The sequence below is a fragment of the Gymnoscopelus braueri genome (genome assembly GCF_963280865.1).
Source record: "Gymnoscopelus braueri genome assembly, chromosome: 21".
NCBI lineage: Eukaryota > Metazoa > Chordata > Actinopteri > Myctophiformes > Myctophidae > Gymnoscopelus > Gymnoscopelus braueri.
In genome coordinates this window covers 34,210,246-34,232,745 of record NC_137623.1, presented here as the reverse complement: position 1 = coordinate 34,232,745, position 22,500 = coordinate 34,210,246, and the positions used below count along the sequence as shown (strand labels likewise).

Below are 22,500 nucleotides of genomic sequence, written 5' to 3'. Positions count from 1 at the left end.
AAGGTATCTGGTGATAAACCCGCCCCAGATTTGCATACTGGGCCCTGATTGGTCCCTCACAACTTAGGAGGGAGAGAAATCCAATCAGAGGGGCCTGACCTAATCTGCCGAGGGCAATTTATTTTTGCAATGGCAGATTCTTCTGGAACCAGGCTAGCAGAGTTGCAGTCCTGTGTATTTTATACTTACTGCTACCTGTGTAGTTGTTTGGATCACGTCAATTCCACTTAAATCAAGCCCCCCCCCCCGCCCCCAATCTGCAGGGGTAGCTTTTATTTTGTTCCACAAAATGAAAAACACAATGTCGACCCAGATAACGCTGGCTGGGAGGGTAGCAGCGAGGCAGGGAGGGCCAAAAACAATGAGCAATGTTCCGCAGAGCGGAAGTCAATTCATAGTTCTCCCCTCCATGCTCTGTACTGTAATTGAGGAGACGGTGAAGGCATCCTGGCAAGGTCAGGACGGCTGAAGAGGATTGCGTGGGTGGGTGCGCTGGGGGATTGCTTTGCATTGCTGTGGTGTGTATTCGCAGTGTGTATCCGTGGGAGAGTCATTCAACCAATTGAGATTACCCTCCCCGCAACATACATACATACATACGTACAGCACATCCTCCCGAGCGAGGCTTGACCTTCAGCACCTCCATTCCCCACCCTGTTCCTGTTCCAGTCCTCCTTCCTCCCGGCCATAAAAGGATTCACAACCTCCGTGTGGTCGGAGAGAGAAAATACAGCAAGAAAAAACATGGGCAAACTAAAAATAACATAATGCAAAAAAAAAAGAAAACGAAAAGAAAAGGGGACAGAGATCGGTGGTGGCTCTAATCAAACCACTTCGTCTTCAGTGGGAGCAGTGATTGATGTTGCGGCTCGTCCTTCTTAAACTCGTACAAGGACTAATAGTGAGAGAGAAATTGATTATAGCGGTGGTATGCACTTAACTGAGAGTGACCCCGTTTTGAGCTGGGAGGTGATGCCCATAGAGCCCTTTCTCCAGAAGACACCATTAAAGCATCAGCTAAACCATCGAGCACCACACTTAATCATGACTCTGTGAGCGACCCCCCCCCCCCCCACACACACACACACACCAGTGCACACCTGGGATCCTTTTCTCCTCCACATGGATGCCAGCTCTCTCCACTAGTCAGTTGCCACACAGGATTGCCTGTGTATAGATCTTATCTGATTGTCAATACTGTTTGTTAATTTTGCGATAAAGTCTAAAGATGAATGGGGCACTGAGTGGGAATTAATAGCTTTTAGAACACATATAGATATAGATATAGATATATGTACCTCTGTGTACTTCTCCGCGCTATCGTGGTAAACTGGTGCTCGTTAGCAGGCGCGCTGCATGTGGGCCTTTAAGCAGCCCTGGCTGCAACATGGACATGGAGGGGGGGTGGGGCGGTTTGTTTATTTAATAATTTCTTGCGTAGCCAAAGGGCACATCTCCACTGGTGGGGGAAAAAGCTGGTTATAATGGCCTCTGGGTGAGGACTGTTTGTGCTACTATGATTTCTCATAAAGTATTTACAGCCACTGATCGGCCCCAGTGGTTCTAGGCCTGGTGGGTATAGGCGCCTCGGCGCAGTCCAATGCAAGCAGGCAGACACGCGCTGTTGGTGTCAAGCGCGAGTACAGTACAGTTGCATACACACACACACACACACGCACGCACGCATGCATGCATGCACATACCCACACTCAGGCTCAAACTCATGCTCAACTATTGGTGTGCTAAGCGCTATAATACAGATTGTCCCTCATTCTGATGAAAATGCCTAGGTGTGTGTATGTATACGTGCGCATACACGTGTATACGCGGTTCATTTAAGGGTCAAGATTTGTTGGTTTGAAAATATGGTCACCCTATTCAGTAGCAACTAGCAAGTAGCTCCACATGTTATTATCCACATGTGGTTTACTGCCTTCCACTGTGTTGTCATGCCCAGCGGTCTCTTGCAGCAACCCTGGAGCACATGTTGGCACGCACGTGTCGACTCACAGGATGAGACCCCCCCCCCTCCCCCCACACGCATGTGACGGAGGGTGGCTGTAGAGACATCTTCAATTATGTTCCTGTGCTCGGTGGCATTGAGCTGGCGGATGGGGGGCGTTGATGATGTCACGAGATAACACGGTTGGCAAACAGCTGTCCGACAACATCGCAGGGGCAAGAGGGAGATGTCTGAGTGAGATAAACCAATATTATCGTCTCACAATCCAAAACTCATCCCCTCAACCAACACCACCCCTACGCTCTTGCTATCACTCACCATCCACCACTGTCCTCACACACACACACACACACACACACACACACACACACACACACACACACACACACACACACACACACACACACACACACACACACACACACACACACACACACACACACACACACACACACACACACACACACACACAGGCGATCTGAATTGGGGGGGGGGGGCGTTATTGGATGGACAGTCTCTTCGGGCTATGGGATCGACCATGACTACGCTGTCCGGGAGATAGGGTCTTAAAAAAAGCAATTTTTCAAAGGGATGTTTTGGAGCCGACGAAACTTTGATCTGCACGCTCATATCCTAAAATGTCAACATAAAGTGCCTGCATTGAACACGTTGAGAGTTAAAGTGTCCCACTTGATTAAACTGCTGAGATACTGAAGTGCATTATAGCCTACTGTATATCATTCTCAATAACAGTGATCAAAGCTACTGAAGCAACACATTAAATAATGGATCTTTACTTTCGTGCTGTTTGTTGTCCATGGTGTGGGCTAGAATGCATGTCAAACAGCTAATACAGTATATGAGAAATACAGCAGCATCTAAAAATCATCATGCAGGAAGCCTGCTTGATTCCTCCGGACTGCGGGAGTGGAGGATTTGTTTTGTTTTATATAGGTAAGGTTTAAATAAAGTATTATCTGAGTGTTGTTAATTATGTTGTATAGGTATGGATATGGATAGGTATGATTTAAAATATTAATTTTGGAATGAACAATGCCTTTGATGTGAGGAGGTGTGCTGATTAATCACAGACTGACTTCAATATACAACGTTGCTGGCCGCCACGGAATCTAGGTAATTAGGCCAATATCAAATCAAGTGGCTTAAGGGGGAAATTATCGACCGCTTGTAACTCCAAGTAAGTTTAATTCATTTTCGTTTATAAAGGCTTTGATCTGAAATCGTAGTTGATATACAGACACATGGTAATCCACACAGCAGTAGAAAACATTTAGCCTTTATATAGCTCGTTTTCAATTATAAAAATGTAAAAATTCACTCATTCCTATGATGAAGACAATGGATAATGATGTTATCTAGCTATAATAGACTAATATTAGAACACACTTCCAACAATAAAATACTTAATATTATTTAAAAATAGTGACATAAGGGTCAAAATTTACCCATATACCATAGAAGGTAAAAAGTCATTTATTTTTCATAAACCCAAACTTTATTTTACTCCTAATAGCAAATGCAAATTGAGGACAAGTTTCTCTCTCTCTCTCAAACATGTAAACTTTGAATATTGACACTTTGGGGGGAATTGAGCCATACTTCTCTGCCAGGTCATATTTGACCCTAATGTTTAAATGCCTGTCAGATTGCCAGGCAATGCAAGACTGTAACAAACATGTGTTTGTTACAGTCTCCTGCTTGCTGGTTTTATTGTGAATCTGTGTCACAAAGGACAAGAGAAGAAGACGCTAGTGGGCTGTTGATATGCTGAAGGCTTCACTTCGTATAGTGACTGGACTGAATGCACGCGTACGTGGCTTTCTTGTTTCCCCCCATATAGTGGCAGTTTAATAGTATTTCTGTTATAAATTGATCAGGTAGGGTCATTGTGAACGCACATAGGGCTCCTGGATTGATTTCTGGGTGAGTTTCTCTCTCTCTCTCTCTCTCTCTCGCTCTCTCTCTCTCTCTCAATCTCTCAATCTCTCAATCTCTCAATCTCTCTCTCTCTCTCTCTCTCTCTCTCTCTCTCTCTTTATTTTAATCTAATATGAGCAGCCAGGGCTCAGCAGTAAATTCTCGTCACCAGCAAGGTGGGGTGAACACATGGGAGTGGATGGAGGTCACAATCCCCCTATCGTGGTTAAGCTTCAGGGGTTTAACCCATTAAGACCTGGAACTGTGTCATTTTTAGATTTGAGCTAAAAAGCATTATTTTACACTTTGGGCTATTCAAAAATAGCAGATATACAAGCTCATAGCGCGGCACCGAGTGCCGCGCTACGAGCTTGTAGATCTGCTATTTTTGAAAAATCGTGAAAATGTGTGCAAATCTTTGAATATATATATTTTTAAAGCAAACATTTTTAACTCAAATCTTTGCTTCTGGGGGTCCCTGGAACAAGATATTTTGACTGGGGTCTGCGGCCAAATACATATAATTTTGGGGGTCCTTGACATGAAAAAGATTGAGCACCACTGATATAGAAACATACGTTTTTCAGAAAACTGTTGGGATTTAGGAGACGTGTAGAATCGGCTTCAGGTCTCAATGGGTTAATACTTCTAAGCAGTTCTGTAGCATGCGTCAGGGAAAGTGCCAGAGAGAGAGAGAGAGGGAGAGAGAGATGGGGTCAAGATCACTCTGTTTCCATAGAGATGAGTCGACACAGCATATGTCACACTGTCTATCAACAGAATGATGGGAACTCAATGTTTTTAACTTAATTGTCATTGTCGTGCTAGCAGAGATAGGCAGCCAGATAGACAGTCATGGAGAGGGACATTGCTGCTGAAGCATTGGGAGGAAGATAATACCGTTGAAATTGGCTGTTTTCAGCCAACCGAGTCTCGCTTTGGAAGCAAAGCAGAATTTTAAACACTCCAAAAGGAAACCCTGCACAGCACTCTCCTGATTCGGACAGGCAGATCGACACAACAGCAAACTAAAAAGATAACTACTGTCCCAATATAGAAGAGTAGTGAAAGAAAAACTAAATACAATCGATACAAAAAAAAAAGACAAAACAGACAAAAAGTTACTTTTTATGTAGTATTGACAAGTGAATAAAGTAGTGTATAGCACTATAGAAAAGTTGTTCACATTATGTTGAATTCAATCCTTTCTTGTTTGACTGAGAAAAATAAAAGTATTAAACCAGACAAATACATATTGATAATAATGCTAATCCCAAGATGCTACAACCTTGCAGCAGGTATGCCTTTACTTGGCTGATATAGCGAAAATGACGACAGCCATTGTTGTCCCCCCAGAAATATTCAAGTAAGGAGAGTAGCACTTTAGACTTTAATCCACAAAGCTGCTCATTTCAACATGTGCATGTTCACCCTGTTACAACAGCATGGATTAGTAAAGCTCCCGCACACCTGCCATGAAATGCCTTTTAATATGCGATGCGACTGCTCGGGTGGCACGGGGGTAAAGTACCTGTCCACCGCCATGCACTTTAGGTGTTCAAATCCACCATGGTGCATCCGGCTTCGCTGAGCGCATATAGGAACACAATTGGCCATTGTTTGGCGGAGTGAAGCCGGGCGGGCACGGTGTTTTTTGACGCTACGTCAGTAACTCCTATGAGTATACAAGAGCAGTGGCAACACAGCAATGTGTGGGGAGGGTTAATAGGCATATAACAACTAAATTGGGAGAACAAATGACTGAATACTCTAAATAAAATAAAAATGTGATAAGCAGGAACACATACATGACCCTCTACAAACCACCATCCCCACCATGGTGAACTAGCAGGTACTGGTGAGTTGAACTGTGCTGCAGATGAGAGCCATCAAGTGTCAAGTGTCAAGACATTCAGACATCGAACAAGTCAAGAGCTCCTATACTGAACACACATCTCATTATTCTTATTATACGATTTATTGTACATGTCCATGCATATTACACTATTATAGTTTTATAAACAATGAATAATGAATAACTAATAATAACCTATATCGCATCATAATAACTAAATATACCTTTGAATCGACTGTATGCTAACGCTGACATTGAGACTGACGATGATATTTGACTCTGAATGATCCATCTTTGTGTGCTTGCTTAGAGTGTAATACCCTGTTTTTGTGTTGTCTTATGTGTTGTGCTTTGGTCCAGTAGATTTTTTGTTTTTCTGTTTTCTGTTAAATGTTTTGTATTGTATTTACAGTATATTGTACTGCTGTCTTTATAGGATTCAAACATTAACTCTTTCAGTGCCATTCGTATTTATGGAAGTTTGGTTCTGAGTGCCACAGCCAAAATTCATTGTAAAAAAAAAGTGCTTAGGAGCCGAGATACAGCCTTTTTCAGTAAGAAGTTAAACAAGAAGTGAATGGAGCAGCAAATCTTCAAATCATCATATCTTGGGTTCTGAACATAAAAAAAGAAAAAGAAAAGACGTCATGTGGCGCTCAGGGCGCTACAGGCCATGACGTCTTGTGGCACTGAAGCATGGTCAGCTGATCAACATGTAATAAATGGCTGCCACACTCTTGTAAACGTATCAGTAGATCCCCTGTGTGTATCTAATCTTTTCTAATTTAAGAAAATACATGAACTCACAGATCCAGCTACTAAAGGAAGGGGGACAACTAATTTTTCTCTCTCTGCCAGGTATTAATTCATCCAAAACTGCCAGCGTTTTTTACCTTATTTTGACTATCTACCGAGACCCACGGAAGCCACGATGTGGACACGGATGTAAACAAAAGCTCTCTGGGGGAGGGGGAGGGTCTCATCTATCCACCGGAACAAAAACATTGTAACCGCGATCGTCCGCTCTGTTGTTATCGGTAGTTGAATATGGCTCGTTTTCATCAAAAAACGTAGTCTGGGAGAATACATCCGAGCTAGATGTGTTTTTATAAATCTCATAACAGAGGAGTGGATGGAGTGACTTTTTTTGGGACGACGTCATTTCTGGTTCTAGCCTTCTCTCGCAGTCAAGGGATCATTCATAGGTTGGCAAAGAGCGCCCTCTAGCGTAATGACTAAAACATGTTTGTTTTTTTATTGACGGAGATCTCCGTCAATGGCAGTCAAGTGTTGGGTTTGAAATGACGGAGATCTTGGTCATGGGGGGAGATCTTCCCCCATCAAGAGAGGTCTTTGATGGCATTGCTGGAAACTGCGTGAATTGACTTTTTACAAAGTGTCTTAACTCTAAATAGCGAAAAAAAAAGTTCAAATGACATGAAAACACCACCTTTAAATTACTTGCTGACATTTGAAATTCCCTTATTAGTCCACTGATTGAAAGAATGATCCAAGACTGGAGACATTTGTGTTGAGCTCTCTGCAATTTATCCGCCGGAATTAAAATGTCAGAGCATGCTAAACTGGGGTGCAATCAAGGCAGGAGATAAAGAGAGAAAAGAAGTAGGATGAAGACAAAGAAAGAGAGAGAGGAGAGGGAGAGAGTTATTTTGGCATGTTATTGATCATGTTATTGATCATGCGATCGAGTGCACGCACACACACGCACACGCACAATGCATGATAACTGCTCCCATACAAGCATATAGGCTACTAATAGAAGTAAAACAAAATATATATATTTTTTTTTTTGAGGGACTGAAAGGTTGGCCATTGAAGGTTGCAACATTCCAGCTCTTTGGTTTAGCTTCATGGACATCTTCACAACACAGCTCTCTCGAGTTGGAACTAATTAGCCCAGGCTTCTCAAGGACTAGGTGCAGCTACTCTCAGATGGTGTGTGGCTGCTGTAGAGAAGAGCTGTTCAGTCCGGTAAACTGGATAGCGGCCCAGCCTAGTAAGGGACCGACCTTTATCACCACCCGTTCGGTGTGCACAACCCAGGCAGGTTTCTCATTGATGTGAACTCCGTAATCTGAACTCACTGACCCTCTCCAATGTAGGCACCTTCTATGTGGGTGTGGACCTTGTAAATTATGTTTTTTTGCAGTGTTATGAACTTCACAAACACAAGCTCAAGTGCTCAGTATCCTTATTTTATTGACAAATTCCTTAAGATCACAAACTTCTGTTTAATAACATCAGAACCAATCACATTTAGCCATCAAAAATGTCTTCGCCAAAGCATAGACTTGTTAGACTCAAAACGAGCAGGGGACGAATTCAATATGTAGACGCATCTTTAAATGAAGTTTTTGCAGACAACTAAATAATGTCATTACCCCTTTCCCTGTGTTTTCTCTTTCCAGCTTCATTCAGACTCGGACCCGGGCGACGGCAGTGTGAAGTACGTGCTCTCCGGGGAGGGTGCTGGGACTCTGTTCAAGATAGACGAGAAGTCGGGCGACCTCCACGCCACCAAGAGGCTGGACCGTGAGGAGAAGGACATGTACATCCTCCATGCCACGGTGGTCAACCGCTTCACCAACGAGGTGCTGGAGAGCGACTCCGAGTTTGTCGTCAAGATCCACGACATCAACGACAACGAGCCCAGGTTCACCAGCAACCCCTACATGGTCCGGGTCCCCGAGATGTCTGACATTGGTGCGTACCCTACGTGTTCTGTTGTGTGTCTACTAGATACCAACCATGTATGTGGGAATGTAGGCTACATACTGTACATGTCTATCTATTTGTTCAAGGTTTTTTTATTTTATATTTTCACATACAGGTCTATAATAATGAGCATACAAAAAACAGTGAATGTATGTTACCCCTCCCACCCCCCCAAAGTTCCCGCTCCGAAAGAGCCACAACCCTGGTTTCTCCTCGTACCATTAAAACAAAAGGACAATACAGAAAAAAGACACAATTGCAATGAAAAATGAAAACAAGTAAAAAATAAAAATAAAGTATACACAGTAGAATATATATATTATTAAAGAAAGATTTTAAATGAAGTAAAAAAAAAATATATATATATATATATACACAAAAAAAAAAAAAAATACAAAAACAAATTCAGTGGGGTCAATTTATGGGTCATTAATGTCAGCAGCTGTCAGTCTCTCTATATATGTTAAAAAAGGTTGCCAGATGGTGTAAAATTTCAGAGCACACCCCCTTGTGGAGTAGCAAATTTTCTCCAAAGTCAAATGATGCATAACATCATTAACCCATGATTTGAAAGTTGGTGGGAGTTTTTCTTTCCATTTAAGCAGTATCAGACGCCTAGCCAAAAGGGATGCAAAGGCTATCATATTTCTTTCTTGGTGACTAAGTTGTACATCATCTCTTTCTTGTGGAACAACTCCAAACACTGCAATAGAAGCAGAAGGTTCTATGGGCACTTCTAACACTTCTGAGAAGGTTTTAAATATTAATTGCCAGAATGTGAATAACTTTGGACAAAACCAGAATGCATGTGCAAGGGTGGCTTGATCATGTCTGCAACGATCACATATTGGATCCATGTCAGGCACAAATTTAGCTAGTTTTACTTTGGACCAGTGGAGGCGATGCAGAACCTTAAACTGGATGATAGTATGTCTTAAACAAATTGAAGAGGAGTGTATTCTATCCAAGGCCTCCCTCCAAACATCATTAGAGATCTGTGTCCCCAAGTCTCCCTCCCATTGATTTTTTAATAAGGTTAGTGGTTCCAAATTAAATGAGTTTAATAAAGAGTAAACTGACCCAATCACCCCTTTGGAACACGGGTCAAGTTTTAAAATAGAGTCTAAAAGGGAATCTGGTGGTTGTGAAGGGAAATTTGGAAAAGATGACGTTACAAAATTACGAAGCTGCAGAAATCTAAAAAAGTGAGAGCGGGGTATATCAAATTTCAGCCGTAATTGATCAAAAGACATAAAAACGCCTTCAGAGAAAAGATCACTGATTGAGGTGATCCCATTTCCAGTCCAAATGTTAAATGCTCCATCTATAATTGAAGGTTTGAAACTATGATTTCTTGCTATAGGGGCAGAAATTGAAAAGTCGGTAAGCGAGAAGGAGCGTCTGAACTGTGTCCAGATCTTAACGGAGTGCTTAATAATTAGATTTGAGGTGTATTTGGACACAGGTTCAACTAACGGAAGCTTTGAGCAAAGCAGGGCATGTAGGGAGGTGGGGCCACATGACAGGTTTTCTAATTGCAACCATTTGGGGAGAGTGCCTTGGGACGACAGCTCCTTCCAACACAACATTACCTTTATGTTAGCAGCCCAATAATAATATAGAAAATTAGGGAGAGATAGGCCGCCGTCTTGGCGGTGCCGCTGTAGCATGCTCTTACGTATTCTAGGATTCTTCTTATTCCATATAAACTCCGAAATCAACTTATCAATAGAAGAAAAGAAGGATTTGGATAAGAAAACAGGGATACATTGAAACAAATATAGAAATTTGGGCATAACGTTCATTTTGATCGTGTTTATTCTACCTCCCAATGACAATGGCAATAAGTTCCAACGCTCCAGATCTTGTTTCAAACGAAGAATCAGCGGGGGGAAATTTTCTTTGAAAAGGTTTTTAAAATCATGCGAAACCAAAATTCCTAAGTGTTTAAATTTATGTGTAGTTACCTTAAGGGAGAATGAGTCAAGCGCAATTGATTTAGCAGCATCATTCACTGGCATTATCTCACTCTTCTGTATATTAACTTTATATCCTGATATTTTACCGAAGTCTTTTAGCAAATCAAGGGTTTTAGGCAAGCTAACTAAAGGGTCAGATATATATAGGAGCATGTCGTCAGCATAAAGGGATACCTTATGCACCGAACCATGTCTTCGGATCCCTTTAATACCATTTTCACCGCGTAACGCAATTGCTAGCGGCTCGACAGCGACGGCAAATAAAAGGGGCGATAAAGGGCAACCTTGGCGATTTCCTCGATTAAGAGGGAAGTAGGAGGAAAGGTTGTTATTCGTTCTAACTGCCGCCACCGGGGAGGAGTAAAGTACCTTGACCCATGAAACAAATCTCGGACCGAAACCAATTTTTTTTAGAGCATGAAAAAGGTAGTCCCACTCCACCCGATCGAATGCTTTCTCCGCGTCGAGCGATATCAATACTTCGGGAATGTCGGGTGGAGTGGGGTCATAAAGGATATTAAATAAACGCCTGATATTAAAAAAGGAATGACGTTTTCTTATAAAGCCCGTTTGATCGTCTGATATAATTGAAGGTAAAACAGTTTCCAGCCGGCTAGCTAGAATCTTGGATAGAATTTTACTGTCTACGTTTAACACATTCCCTGCCAGAGGGTTTTTTTTATTTTACTTCCCCCAGTGCCAGTGTTTAAATTTTGAATTTTTAGGAGCCGAGATACAGGATTTTAAAGTAATAAGTTAACCAAGGAGTGAATGGAGCTAGAAATCTTTGGATCGTGATATCTCTGGTTCTGTGTGGATAAATTGAAAAAAAAAAAGACCAAAAAAAAAAAAAAAAAAAAAAAAAAAAAAATTTTTTTTTTTTTTTTTTTGAAAAACGGTTATACTCGTGGATGGATTTTTTTGGCAGTAAACGGGTGTATTTTTCATCAACGGTTATACTCGTGATTGGCAGGCAAAGTGTTAAGAGCGAAATAGGACGAAATGAGCCACATTCCAGCAAGTTCTTATCTTTCTTAGGAATCAGAGATATAACCGCTTGTCTCATGGTTGGAGGGAGGGAGCCAGCATTGAAGGACTCTTTAAAGACAGAAAGCAAAATGGGAGCTACCTGGCCAGTAAATTTCTTAAAAAATTCACTTGGGAACCCATCGGGGCCAGGGGATTTCCCACTTTGCATGGAGTTGATTGCTATTATAAGCTCCCCGATCGTAAATGTTTCCTCAAGGCCTGCTGCAACCCTTTCATTAATTGTGGGAATGTTTAATTTTCCAAAAAATGAGTCAAACAAGGAATCGTTTCGAAGAGACTCTGAAGTATACAATTTCGAGTAGAAATTCTTGAAACACAAATTAATCTCTGAATGATCAAGATGCTTGACGCCCAATTCATCCTTTATTTCAACTATAGTTCGATTAGCCGTTTTTTGATGGAGCTGATGCGCCAAGATCTTTCCAGTCTTTTCCCCAAATTCGTATGTCCTGCTCTGTGTTTTATTAATTAAGTTTTCGGTTTGTCTAGTCGATAAAAGGTTGAACTCAGTTTGAAGAACCAATCGTTTTTTAAATAAATCATCAGATGGGGCGAGTGCGAGTCTTGCGTCTAGATTTAGAATGTCGTTCGTCAATTTTTCAATTTTTTCATTAAGCAATTTTCGGATTCGAGCACTATATGATATGATTTGTCCTCTAAGATATGCTTTCATCGATTCCCACACTATTGAGGAGGACATACCTGGGGTCTGGTTCCGTTCAAGAAAGGAAGTTATTTCAGTTGAAATAAGTTCAACAAAGGTTTTATCGGAGAGCAATAAAGAATTGAAACGCCAGGGGCGATAGTTGGTGTGAGAAGTTGGTATGCGTAGAGTCATTGATAATGGGGCGTGGTCGGAAATAACTATTGCTTGATATTCACACTTACTGACTAGCGGAAGAAGCTTCTTATCTAAGAAAAAGTAATCTATGCGTGAATATGTCCCATGAACGGGTGAAAAAAAGGAGTAGCATTTTGTTGTAGGATTCCGGAAGCGCCAGGCATCAGATATTCCATTTGTGTTAAGAAATAATCTAATTGCATGAGCTGTTTTAGACATGGTTGTGGTCCTGGGAGAACTACGGTCCATAGAGGGCGATAGAGCACAATTCATATCGCCACCAAGGATAAGATGATGTGTGTTCATATTAGGGAGCAAGGGGAAGAAATTTGAAAAGAAGGAGCTGTCGTCCCAGTGTGGCGCGTAGACATTGGCCAATATAACTGGAGTGTTATATAGTCTACCGATTACAATTACATATCGACCTGAAGAATCTGTTTTGACCTTTGACATGACAAATGGTATGTTCTTGTTTATAAGAATCGCAGCCCCCCTGGATTTAGAATGAAAATTTGAGTGATAGGATTGGCCTATCCATCTGCCCCTAATTCTAGAATGATCTAAAGTCCGCAAATGTGTCTCCTGTAGGTAGGCTATACCAACATTAAGCTTTTCTAGGTGAGATAATACTTTTTTCCTTTTAACAAAATGGTTTAAAGATTTGACATTCCAGCTTATAAAGGTCACATCGCAGCCAGCTGGCCCGCCTAAAACATTCAAATTGGCCATGGTATCATGTATTGGAAGAGAGAGTGAACAGCATACTGACAATCAACAGGCTTGAATTTTCTGAAATGGTTAAGGGACCCCACAAAAACACATAAAAAACAAACAAACAAGAAAAAAGAAATTAAATCTGGTACAAGTTCCCAACCCCTGTCACCACTCAAAGGGTGATCACAAAACCCCTCGTAAAGAAATCCACACATTTAAGTGTTTGTGGCGGAGTGCACTAAACCCAGCATACAGGGCTCCGCCAAAATCACAATTCGAAATAAGGCACATTAGTTAACACATTATAGCTAAACTCAAGTATTTTCAACCCAAAACATATCCCTTATAGTAAAAAAATGTAAAAATGGGAAAACCACAAGTGAAAGTAAAGATGTAAGACATTCAGAAAAGTTAACAAAGAAAATAATTTGTAAGGTAATGTAGTTATAATTAGGTTAAATGTTTCTTGTTAACTCCCAAATGTTCCTAAGTACAATATGAAAAAGATGAAATAATAATCAATGTAATACCATCCATACTGTATCATTAATAGATCCTTCGGTTGAATATATACATGCATGTATACCAGCTAAAAAGCGTATGTATTTGTGAGTTAGTATTTTCCATGATCTAATAATGGCGCACACACACACACACACACACACACACACACACACACACACACACACAGTTTTGACGTGTAGTCAGACCAAGTCCTCACTAGTATAGAGAAACACCTGCACACTCCACATGGCTGGTGTGTGCAGTTGGCTCAAGTCCTCACCAGAATAGGAAAACAAGTTCAAACACACACAAATTCACACAAGGTTGGTGTGCGCAGTCATATCAAAGTCCCCACTAGTATAGTAAAACATGTGATTGTGCACCCCCCCTCACTCTCTGACTCTCTCTCTTACACACACACACACGCACACACACACACACACACACACGCACGCACACACACACACACAGCCACCCACACTCATATATAGCATACATATATATACAGGCCAACCTTAAACCAAGATTTCCTTTTGAAAAAATAATAAAACAATTGGGGATACATTCAAGGTCAAGACTAGATCTCCATAAAAAAACCATAAACCATACTATCACAATTTCAATACAGCCAATAGAAAGAACATGAAAAGAAAAGAGGGAAACAAAATATATTCACGCAAAGTCCGGAGGGAGAGACAGCGAGAGGCGGCCGCCCGTGCCCCCCCCACCCAGGTCTAAAGCCCAGAGTAGTAGACACACGGGACCGCCGCCCCGCCCCCCCGGACCACCCCGCAGCAGAACAACGACATCGTCAAATGACAGTAGCGGCGTAGCGCTGTATCGCTCATATGAAACAGAAAAGTAAAAAACAGCACGTCGATCAGTAAAGAGCAAGCGCGGCCGGATAGGCCCATGAAAAACACCAGAGAGAGGAAAAAAAAAGAAAAGAGGAGAACCACACGCGAAGGGATCAGCATCGAACTAATGATGCAATCTCTCCCACACAAACGGAATGATTAATTGTAGAAATGACCGCACTACACTGGTGTTATTTATCCTGATATAAAATTTTAATAAATAATTATGGGGAGAGAAAAAAAAAGAGAAGGGGCCCAACAGTTATTTATATATTTCCATATTAATCAGCCAACAGTAAAACCGAAAATCATGGACATGAAAAGAAATATTTATGTAAATATAAGAGAACCAAATATTGTGGAAATAATTTTTTAAAAAAATGGGGAAAGAACAGTCCATTGTCAAATATCGTCCATCTTAATCCCCCCAGGAAATAACACTTTGAAAAGTCATTATGATGGGAAAAAAACGGGGGGAGAGAGAGAGGGAAAAAAGAAAAAAAAAGTGTTCTCACACGAATAGTGGCTTAACTTCAAGCCGTCCATATTCATCTCAGTTCCTTAGTGTGGCTGATCAGAACATAAAACGGGCCGTATTTAGAACGGTTGCAGTCATAGTGCATATTATTTACTCACCAGGCAGGGAAAACACCATGAATAATTCCAGTGTGAGAGATTGAATCTCTCTAATTTGTGCTTTATGCAGGATCGCCTTGTGTTGGTTCTTCTTGTGTTGGTTCTTCTCGTGTTGGTTCCTCCCGCTGGATATTGGACTGGGCATATTTCATGGCCTCCTCAGCATTCTGGAACTGCCTCTCAGTTCCATTATGCTTTATGAAGAAGCGTGATGGGTAGATGATGCCATAATCCTTAATTCCTCGGTCGCGGATGAGACGTTTCACCTCTCTGTATTTGAGCCTGGCCTTGGCCACAGACGGGGGGAAATCTTCGTTTATGGAAATGACGCTTCCTTTGAAGTGGAGGGGTCCAGTTTCCCTGGCACGTTTAATGACGTCGACACGATCTTGATAGTAGTGCATCTTCGCCACGATAACACGGGGTTTACCCTCCATTCCCTTTGCCTGGTACCCTCTGTGCGATCGGTCAACCAAAACGTCATGGTCCAAGTTCAAGATTTCTCTCAATAGTTTGGAAACTGCTGTTGGTGAACTTGAACCTGGGGTCTCCTTGACGTTCGATATTCTGACGTTTGAGCGTCTCTGTCTCCCCTCCATGTCGAGACATTTCCCCTGTAAAGCTAGGACTTCTGTCTCAAGTTTGCTTATTTGGGTCTGCATCAATGTCACGTCGTCTGAACACGTTGTTAAGCCCCGCTCCATGTCGGCTACGGTCGTCTTTATCTCCGCCACCTCTGAACGAATTTTTGCAGTATTATTTGCCACTTCTGTTTTAAACAAGTGTAACTCAGACTTGACACTCTCAAATTCCTTAGCCATCACAGATGTTATTTCAGACCTGATCAAATCAGCGATGTCTTTTTTCAGTGAGGAAAGGATTTCAGTTTTCAGGTCTGTTGCGTCAGCCATTGCACTACCTGGCGGAGAGGAGTGGCTTTCTTCGCGGGTGGTAGAGACAACTGATTTCGTGGCTTTAGGCTTAGGAGCGGGGGTTCCCACTCCGGAAGGCCCGAAACTGAATTTTCGCAAATTATATTCCATATGGTAACAAAGCCAGGATTCAACAAGTGTAAACTAAAGTTAACAGGTTTGGTGATAGTTTATGGTCTTTTATGGTCGAGTTGTGCCTAGAAAATAACCTTTTAAAACGGATTTTGGCGGAGCCTGTCAAACACACAACCTACTCCATTGTTTGCTCGTTAGCGCCTCATGTCTATCTATTTAATGTATGGAATTATGGTGATGCTTTGCTACTGTTACAACCCAGCCTAGGGGTCACTAGGTGCAACAAAGAATGGTCTCACTCTTTCCCAGTCCCCAAACACAGCCAGTCCACAAAGTCAAGGATTTATTTTATACTTAAGACACAAACCTATTACCTCAGGGTGGGCACATAAACTCCTAAATACTAAACAAAAATAGTATTCTTGCCCAACATACAATAAACGAAAAATACAAATGTCTTACCTTACTGAAAAAAACAGAGGACAAACTGATATAAAACAAAAGAAAAGCCACCCAACCCTACACTACTCAAGTTTGTACACTGAACCACATGTTAACGCTAGTAAATCCAACACTAGCAAACAACGTGACTTTTAAGACTAGGCTGGTCAGGAGAAAGACCATTGATTTCCTGCAGACAGGCACTTTTATAGTGAAGTCCATGAACACAGGAGCCAATCACCAACGAGGTTCAGACACCAGTCACAGTCAGACACCATTCACACCAGCTGGAAGTCAATCAGTCCCTCATCAGCACTGAATCCCACACACACCATTGAGAGGAAAAGACAGGCAGACACAAACAGCACAAATACACATGACCCCTAGGGTCATAACAGCCACAAAGCCCTTTCCCAGTAATCTTTGACAGGTTTAAGCCCTTTCAACCAAGTGCTTTGACACTCGGGAAGAGCCATATGTGCTGTACGTGTGCATGAGGAGAAGGGTCTCACACTCATGTCTGATACATGTTATACTGTATGTTCTCACAAGAGGTAGTGATCAATTATCCATCTAATGAGTGACTGTGTGTGTGTGTGTGCGTGCGTATGTGCGTGTGTGCGCGAGCGCACATGTGTGTGTGTGTGTGTGCGTGTGTGCTCGGGTGATCAGGCTTACATGGGTTTACAGTTCAAACAGGATAGAGACATTACAAAATTCCAGTCTTACCGGATCAATGGAAGTTTATCATCATAATAATAGAGGCAACTAGAGGATGGCTCGACTAATTAAATGAGAATCATTAGGAAAAATAAACAAAGTAAACCCATCTCTGTGACGGTTACAGCTGTACGAGAGCAGATAATCTTTTAAATAGAGTATCTTATTAAAGCGGTGTTTGATTTAATTACTGCAATTGTCAATTGTCATTGGTGTGAATAAATGTTCTACTCACCCTCCCCAATTTCTCAGACATTACCGTTGTTGATTTTGCATTATCGTTTGTTCTTGTCACTCTACGCTAAATTAAACTTTAATTACTGTTCGTAGCCAGCGAGTGCAGACTGTGCTCTGGAGTATTAGATAAATGGTAAATAAAAAGAGATCCTAATCAATACTTGCATAAATACAGGCAGCTCATGCTTGGCTACTGCTGCTGCTGATGTTGTTGTTCTCTGGGACTGAGGGCCACTGGTCTTTTGAGCAAACTGTCACAAATGCGTGCGTGCGTGCGAGAGAGAGAGAGAGAGAGAGAGAGAGAGAGAGAGAGAGAGAGAGAGAGAGAGAGGATGCCATTGGAAGTAGCGCAGGTGCCCATGGCAACAGCCGAGGTATGATGTCACCGCTTGGCAGAGCATGTGTTCCTGATTTTTAGTAACTACGTCCAGACACTTCCCCTTTGAATATGACACACGCATTCAGAGATGACTTTGACTGTCACCACAGCTAGAATTATACCATTGCCTGGTTTATATTAGGATTGCTGTAAAGTCTACACGTCATAGACTAAATAGGAAGTATTGGTGAAATTGTGGGATACTTTGAGATTGTAATGCTTCTGATACAACAATGAGACTAAATTCTTCTGAGATCGACCTGGAAACAACTTAATGCAAAACAGCTCTGTGCTTCTCGTATGGACAGGATGGTGGAGAAACCACCACACATCCATGGAGGACCACTCCCTGCTTGGTCCTTTTGCTTTATGATCCACGGAGATGTAATGTATCTCATGTGTTCATGTTCGGCCGAAGATGAGTTACTGTTACACCACGGCAGCAACGTACTGTAAATAAACACCCAAACACATGCATAGTGAATATGACGCAAATGTATAGATACACATGCCTTCTACAGTATATGGTATATAGATGTATAATCTCATACTGGACATTCTGTGGATCTGTCGTAGAACAGGCAATAAAGGTGGCAGTATGCTCTCTCTCTCTCTCTCTCTCTCTCTCTCTCTCTCTCTCTCTCTCTCTCTCTCTCTCTCTCCACCATCAGTTTTTTTCAGTCACACTGTCTTCTCTACAACACACAATTCCTCATCCTTACAAATGACATTTTATGAGGTTGTAAAGCAAACTCACATTTTTAGCCCTTGATATTAAATTAGCAGAAGTTATTTGGGTCATTATCCTCATTGTATTGTACAATTACAGTGTACTGTATATTTATTCCAGTCTGCCATTAAATATTTCTAGTCAATTAATTTCCTTACGCATGTAATGAGGCGCTTTGCCCTGCAAGGCACCATTTGGGAGGTAGTACTTGGCTACCCGCTTGCTTTTTGTGCTCTACTGATATAGATGCCTCAGCCATTCCTCTGGAACAAGGAAATGAATCACAGTCATTCACCCACAATCAGACATTAGCCTTGCTAGGTCCTCGAGATCTCCAAATGCACTAATAGCTTTCTTTTATTTGGTAAAGTAGCAGCAGAATATCAATGCCAGCTCCACTGCGTAGTGAGAGAAGGAGGTTGAAGTAATACTTAAGAAATACATCAGGACTCATCAGTTACCTGCAAAAATCAATCAGCTATAAGTGCCCTGAGGCTACCTGGCAGATATCTCCTCAGATAATGTGACGGGATAAGAAATTATTGATCATCTCTTTCATGCCTGCGCCGTGGACAGCCGTGGCCGGAGGCATTATGTTTTCAAGTTATTCTTGACATTTGCCTCAAATGTACACAGAAGTAGGTGGTCAAAGGTCAAATTTAAAGGACACTTTCACTGTCTGTCCCATTCTCGTGAATGCAAGAACTCAGGGAGGGACACCTTGAGGGAATTATATGACATAATAGGAACAAAGGTCCACTTGGACTCAAGGAGTAACTGACTAGAAGTAGGTGGTCAAAGCTCAATGTCGTTGGGACCTTAAAAACATATTCAATAGGGGCGCCCGCTGGACTAGCGGTCCAGGCGCATACCACATGCGCTGGTAATGCAGCTTGACAGCGTGTCGCGGGTTCGACACCCGATCCCGATGACCTTTGCTGTGTGTCTCCCCCATCTCTCTCCCCATTTCCTGTCAGCCTACTGTCCTATCAATAAAGGCATAAAAAGTCCCAAAAATATATTTAAAAAAAAAAACATGTAGCTGAGCTACGTAGCTTAGTTACATTTTGCTGTAGCTTGCAGTAGTTTAGCTACATTCATATTTGCGTACCTCGTAAAGTAGTTCAGCTACTTGGTAATGTTTTGTAGCTTAGCTACTTCAGTTACAAGCTACAATTTTGGGCAATAACATGAAATTAATGTATTTGTTTTATTTTACCATTGCTGTGTTCTTGTACCAGAACTAGAGCTTAAGATTTCAGCCCGAGCCCGACGGGACCCGACGGGCTGGGTCGGCACGGGCCGGGTCCAATTGGTCACGTATTTAATATCGGTCTGGAAAGACACAGATGTAAACTGCAACTGGTTGGCCGAGACATAAACCGCAATGTGGTATTTCAAATGTTATCCTAATCATTTGCTTTGCTTTTAAAGCATGAGTGAGCATGAATACAAGAAGATTTGACATCTCATCAGAAGGTGCATGAACAATTATCCACAACTGATAGTTTTCAACAGTATCAAAGAGCTGATCTAATCTGCCACCATTTGTCTGCTCTTCTCTCTCCTTCCTGCCACTCTCTCTGCCAGGCACCTCTGTCATCCAAGTGACGGCCACAGACTCAGATGACTCCACGTACGGGAACAGTGCCAGGGTGGTCTACAGCATCTTGGAGGGCCAGCCTTACTTCTCTGTGGATCCCGAGACGGGTCAGTGTCCAATGTGTCTCTTCAGTCCCAGTACTGGATCATGTGACTACTTAACATTCACAGGTTTGGCCCCTGCTAGAAAGTGCCGAGTGTCCTGTAGAAGAGAGTCTCCTAACTCATTGTACCGTAATTTTCGGACTATAAGCCGCGACTTTTTCCCCATTTTTTGACCCTGCGGCTTATACAACGGTGCGGCTAATCTATGGATTTTTACAGCTAACGGCCACTAGGGGACCTTCTAAATCTATGGATTTTACAGGTTACAGTCCACCACTATATAAATAAAGTTTATTATTATTACCCTTATTATTATCTAATGTTGAGCCCACGCACCTCTCGGTCCGCACACCGCTCAGAAAAAAGAAAAGTATTTTGCTGTTTGTCTGAATCACTTTTTCTTTTATCCCAAATGCGTCCCCATCAGTGTAAAGGAAGAGCCTCGATGGACAGCTAGGCCTACTATGTTGCAAAAGACGCCATCTAAGTTTCCCTTTTATGTAGGCATTGTCTTTTTTAATAAATCCTGTGGGTTAATGATTAATCACCAGGCTCGAGAGAGCAGTTGTGGAAAAAGTAGTCACATTGTTTAGTCTTATCCAACGATAACAAAATATTCTAGTTGAGAGTCTAAATCTCATCAATGGTGGGATCCGTGGCTTAAATGTGGAATAAATAATGGACCTAATATGAAAAAGGTTGAAAACCAATGGCCTAGAGGAGAGGGGCGAATGAGTGAGGAAGAGACGGACAAAAACGGGGGGGGGGGGGGGGGGGGGGGATACGTGCAACAACGGTTGATAAGTCTATTGAGAATTACGGAGCCATTCCGGGTGGAAAACGGAACGCTCGTCCCAAAACACACTGCCCCATTTTTTCCCGCAGACCGAGGCCGCCGGTTTAGACCTGGGGCGAGGGTGTTTCAGGACGACGGTTCTTCTTCTATTCCATTTCTGAATGGAGAGAGGTGGCCGTCTCTGCGGAATGGAGAGAAGGACGGCCGAGGTTTCCTTTTTGCTACTCACAACAATAATGAAATGTGAAGCTAATTCGGGGCCCTCTTTATACTGTGTACCTGGCAGGAAACCGGTTTGACGGCTAAACTGTTTTCTAATGGCCACTCATTAACAATTCGGCCGAATGCTAATGAGCCCCATTTGAAAACAAAGGCGACTTTCTGTGGTCGGCTACAACAGAATAGGGTGAGGGGTTGCTAATGTTGATTTTTAGTTTTTTTCCCATGGCGGATCCTGCCCCTACACGGGCAACTTGGGTTTACAGACCGAGCCATGGCCTCGTTGTTCCCAATGACGGTACGTGCCTGGTTGGCAGTGACAGGGACTATACAGTACATAATATTGTCTCTGTCGGGTGGAAACCTCATAGAGCTTGTAGATCTACCGTACTTTTGTTGCTTTTGTGTGACGCTGTAGGATGATGAAGATAAGAAGGGCATTCATTTACACCACTGCGGGAGAGAGGCTCGCCGCTCGCGTCGCAAAAGCTAGTGTTGTTAATTCAGCCAAAATCATTTGCGTTTCAAATCGTATTGTTTGATTGGCTGGTGATCAAACACTAACTTAACAGTCACAAGGTATTTATAAACATACTTGTGTGGATGACGGTGAGAATTTTAATGAAGTCTGGATCTGGACGCGCTGCGCACTTCTGTGTTGCTCGCACAGACAATGTGTCAGCCCGTACTACATGTGGCGCGCGGCCACTACCGCGGTCCATGCTCTGCATTTTTTATCTTTACTTTTTATTACTGATTTTATGTTAAAACTAAATGTTAAAAAATGATTGATCAAGTGATATTACTCAAACAGAGAACATAACCTCTCCAGAATCATAGTCAGCAAAGTTTCACAGCGTGCTGGTTAGAAGTGCTGCATAGAACTGCTAGAGTGGAGTACTGGAATGGAGTGCTTTGATCGGAGCGTTTGATCTGCATTTTCGCTGCGATCTCATTTTTTTTTAGCTGTTAGTCGGATCGCAGCATCTCTACTGTTAATAAATGGGAGCTTCCCCAAACAGCCATCTCTTTCCCGACAATCCCCTCTGTGCACGAACCCTTATGATAATTAAACATTAAAACACCTGCGGTTTATAGTCCAGTGCGGCTTATATATGTACACATCATTCAATTTAGCTGCTGCGGCTTATATGCAGGTGCGCCTTATAGTCCGAAAATTACGGTAAATTG

At 42.2% G+C, this 22,500-nt stretch overlaps 1 protein-coding gene across 1 annotated transcript in view; it reads left to right on the top strand.

Moving 5' to 3' along the window:
• Positions 1 to 22,500, top strand: part of LOC308077507 (cadherin-6-like) — a gene marked incomplete at its 3' end in the record, with an annotated part of 43,248 nt that overhangs the window by 1,638 nt on the left and 19,110 nt on the right. The window contains exons 2-3 of the mRNA XM_080418239.1: positions 8,186 to 8,480; positions 20,178 to 20,297. Of these exons, the coding sequence (XP_080274365.1) occupies positions 8,186 to 8,480; positions 20,178 to 20,297 (415 nt within the window). The remainder of the gene's footprint in view (positions 1 to 8,185; positions 8,481 to 20,177; positions 20,298 to 22,500) is intronic.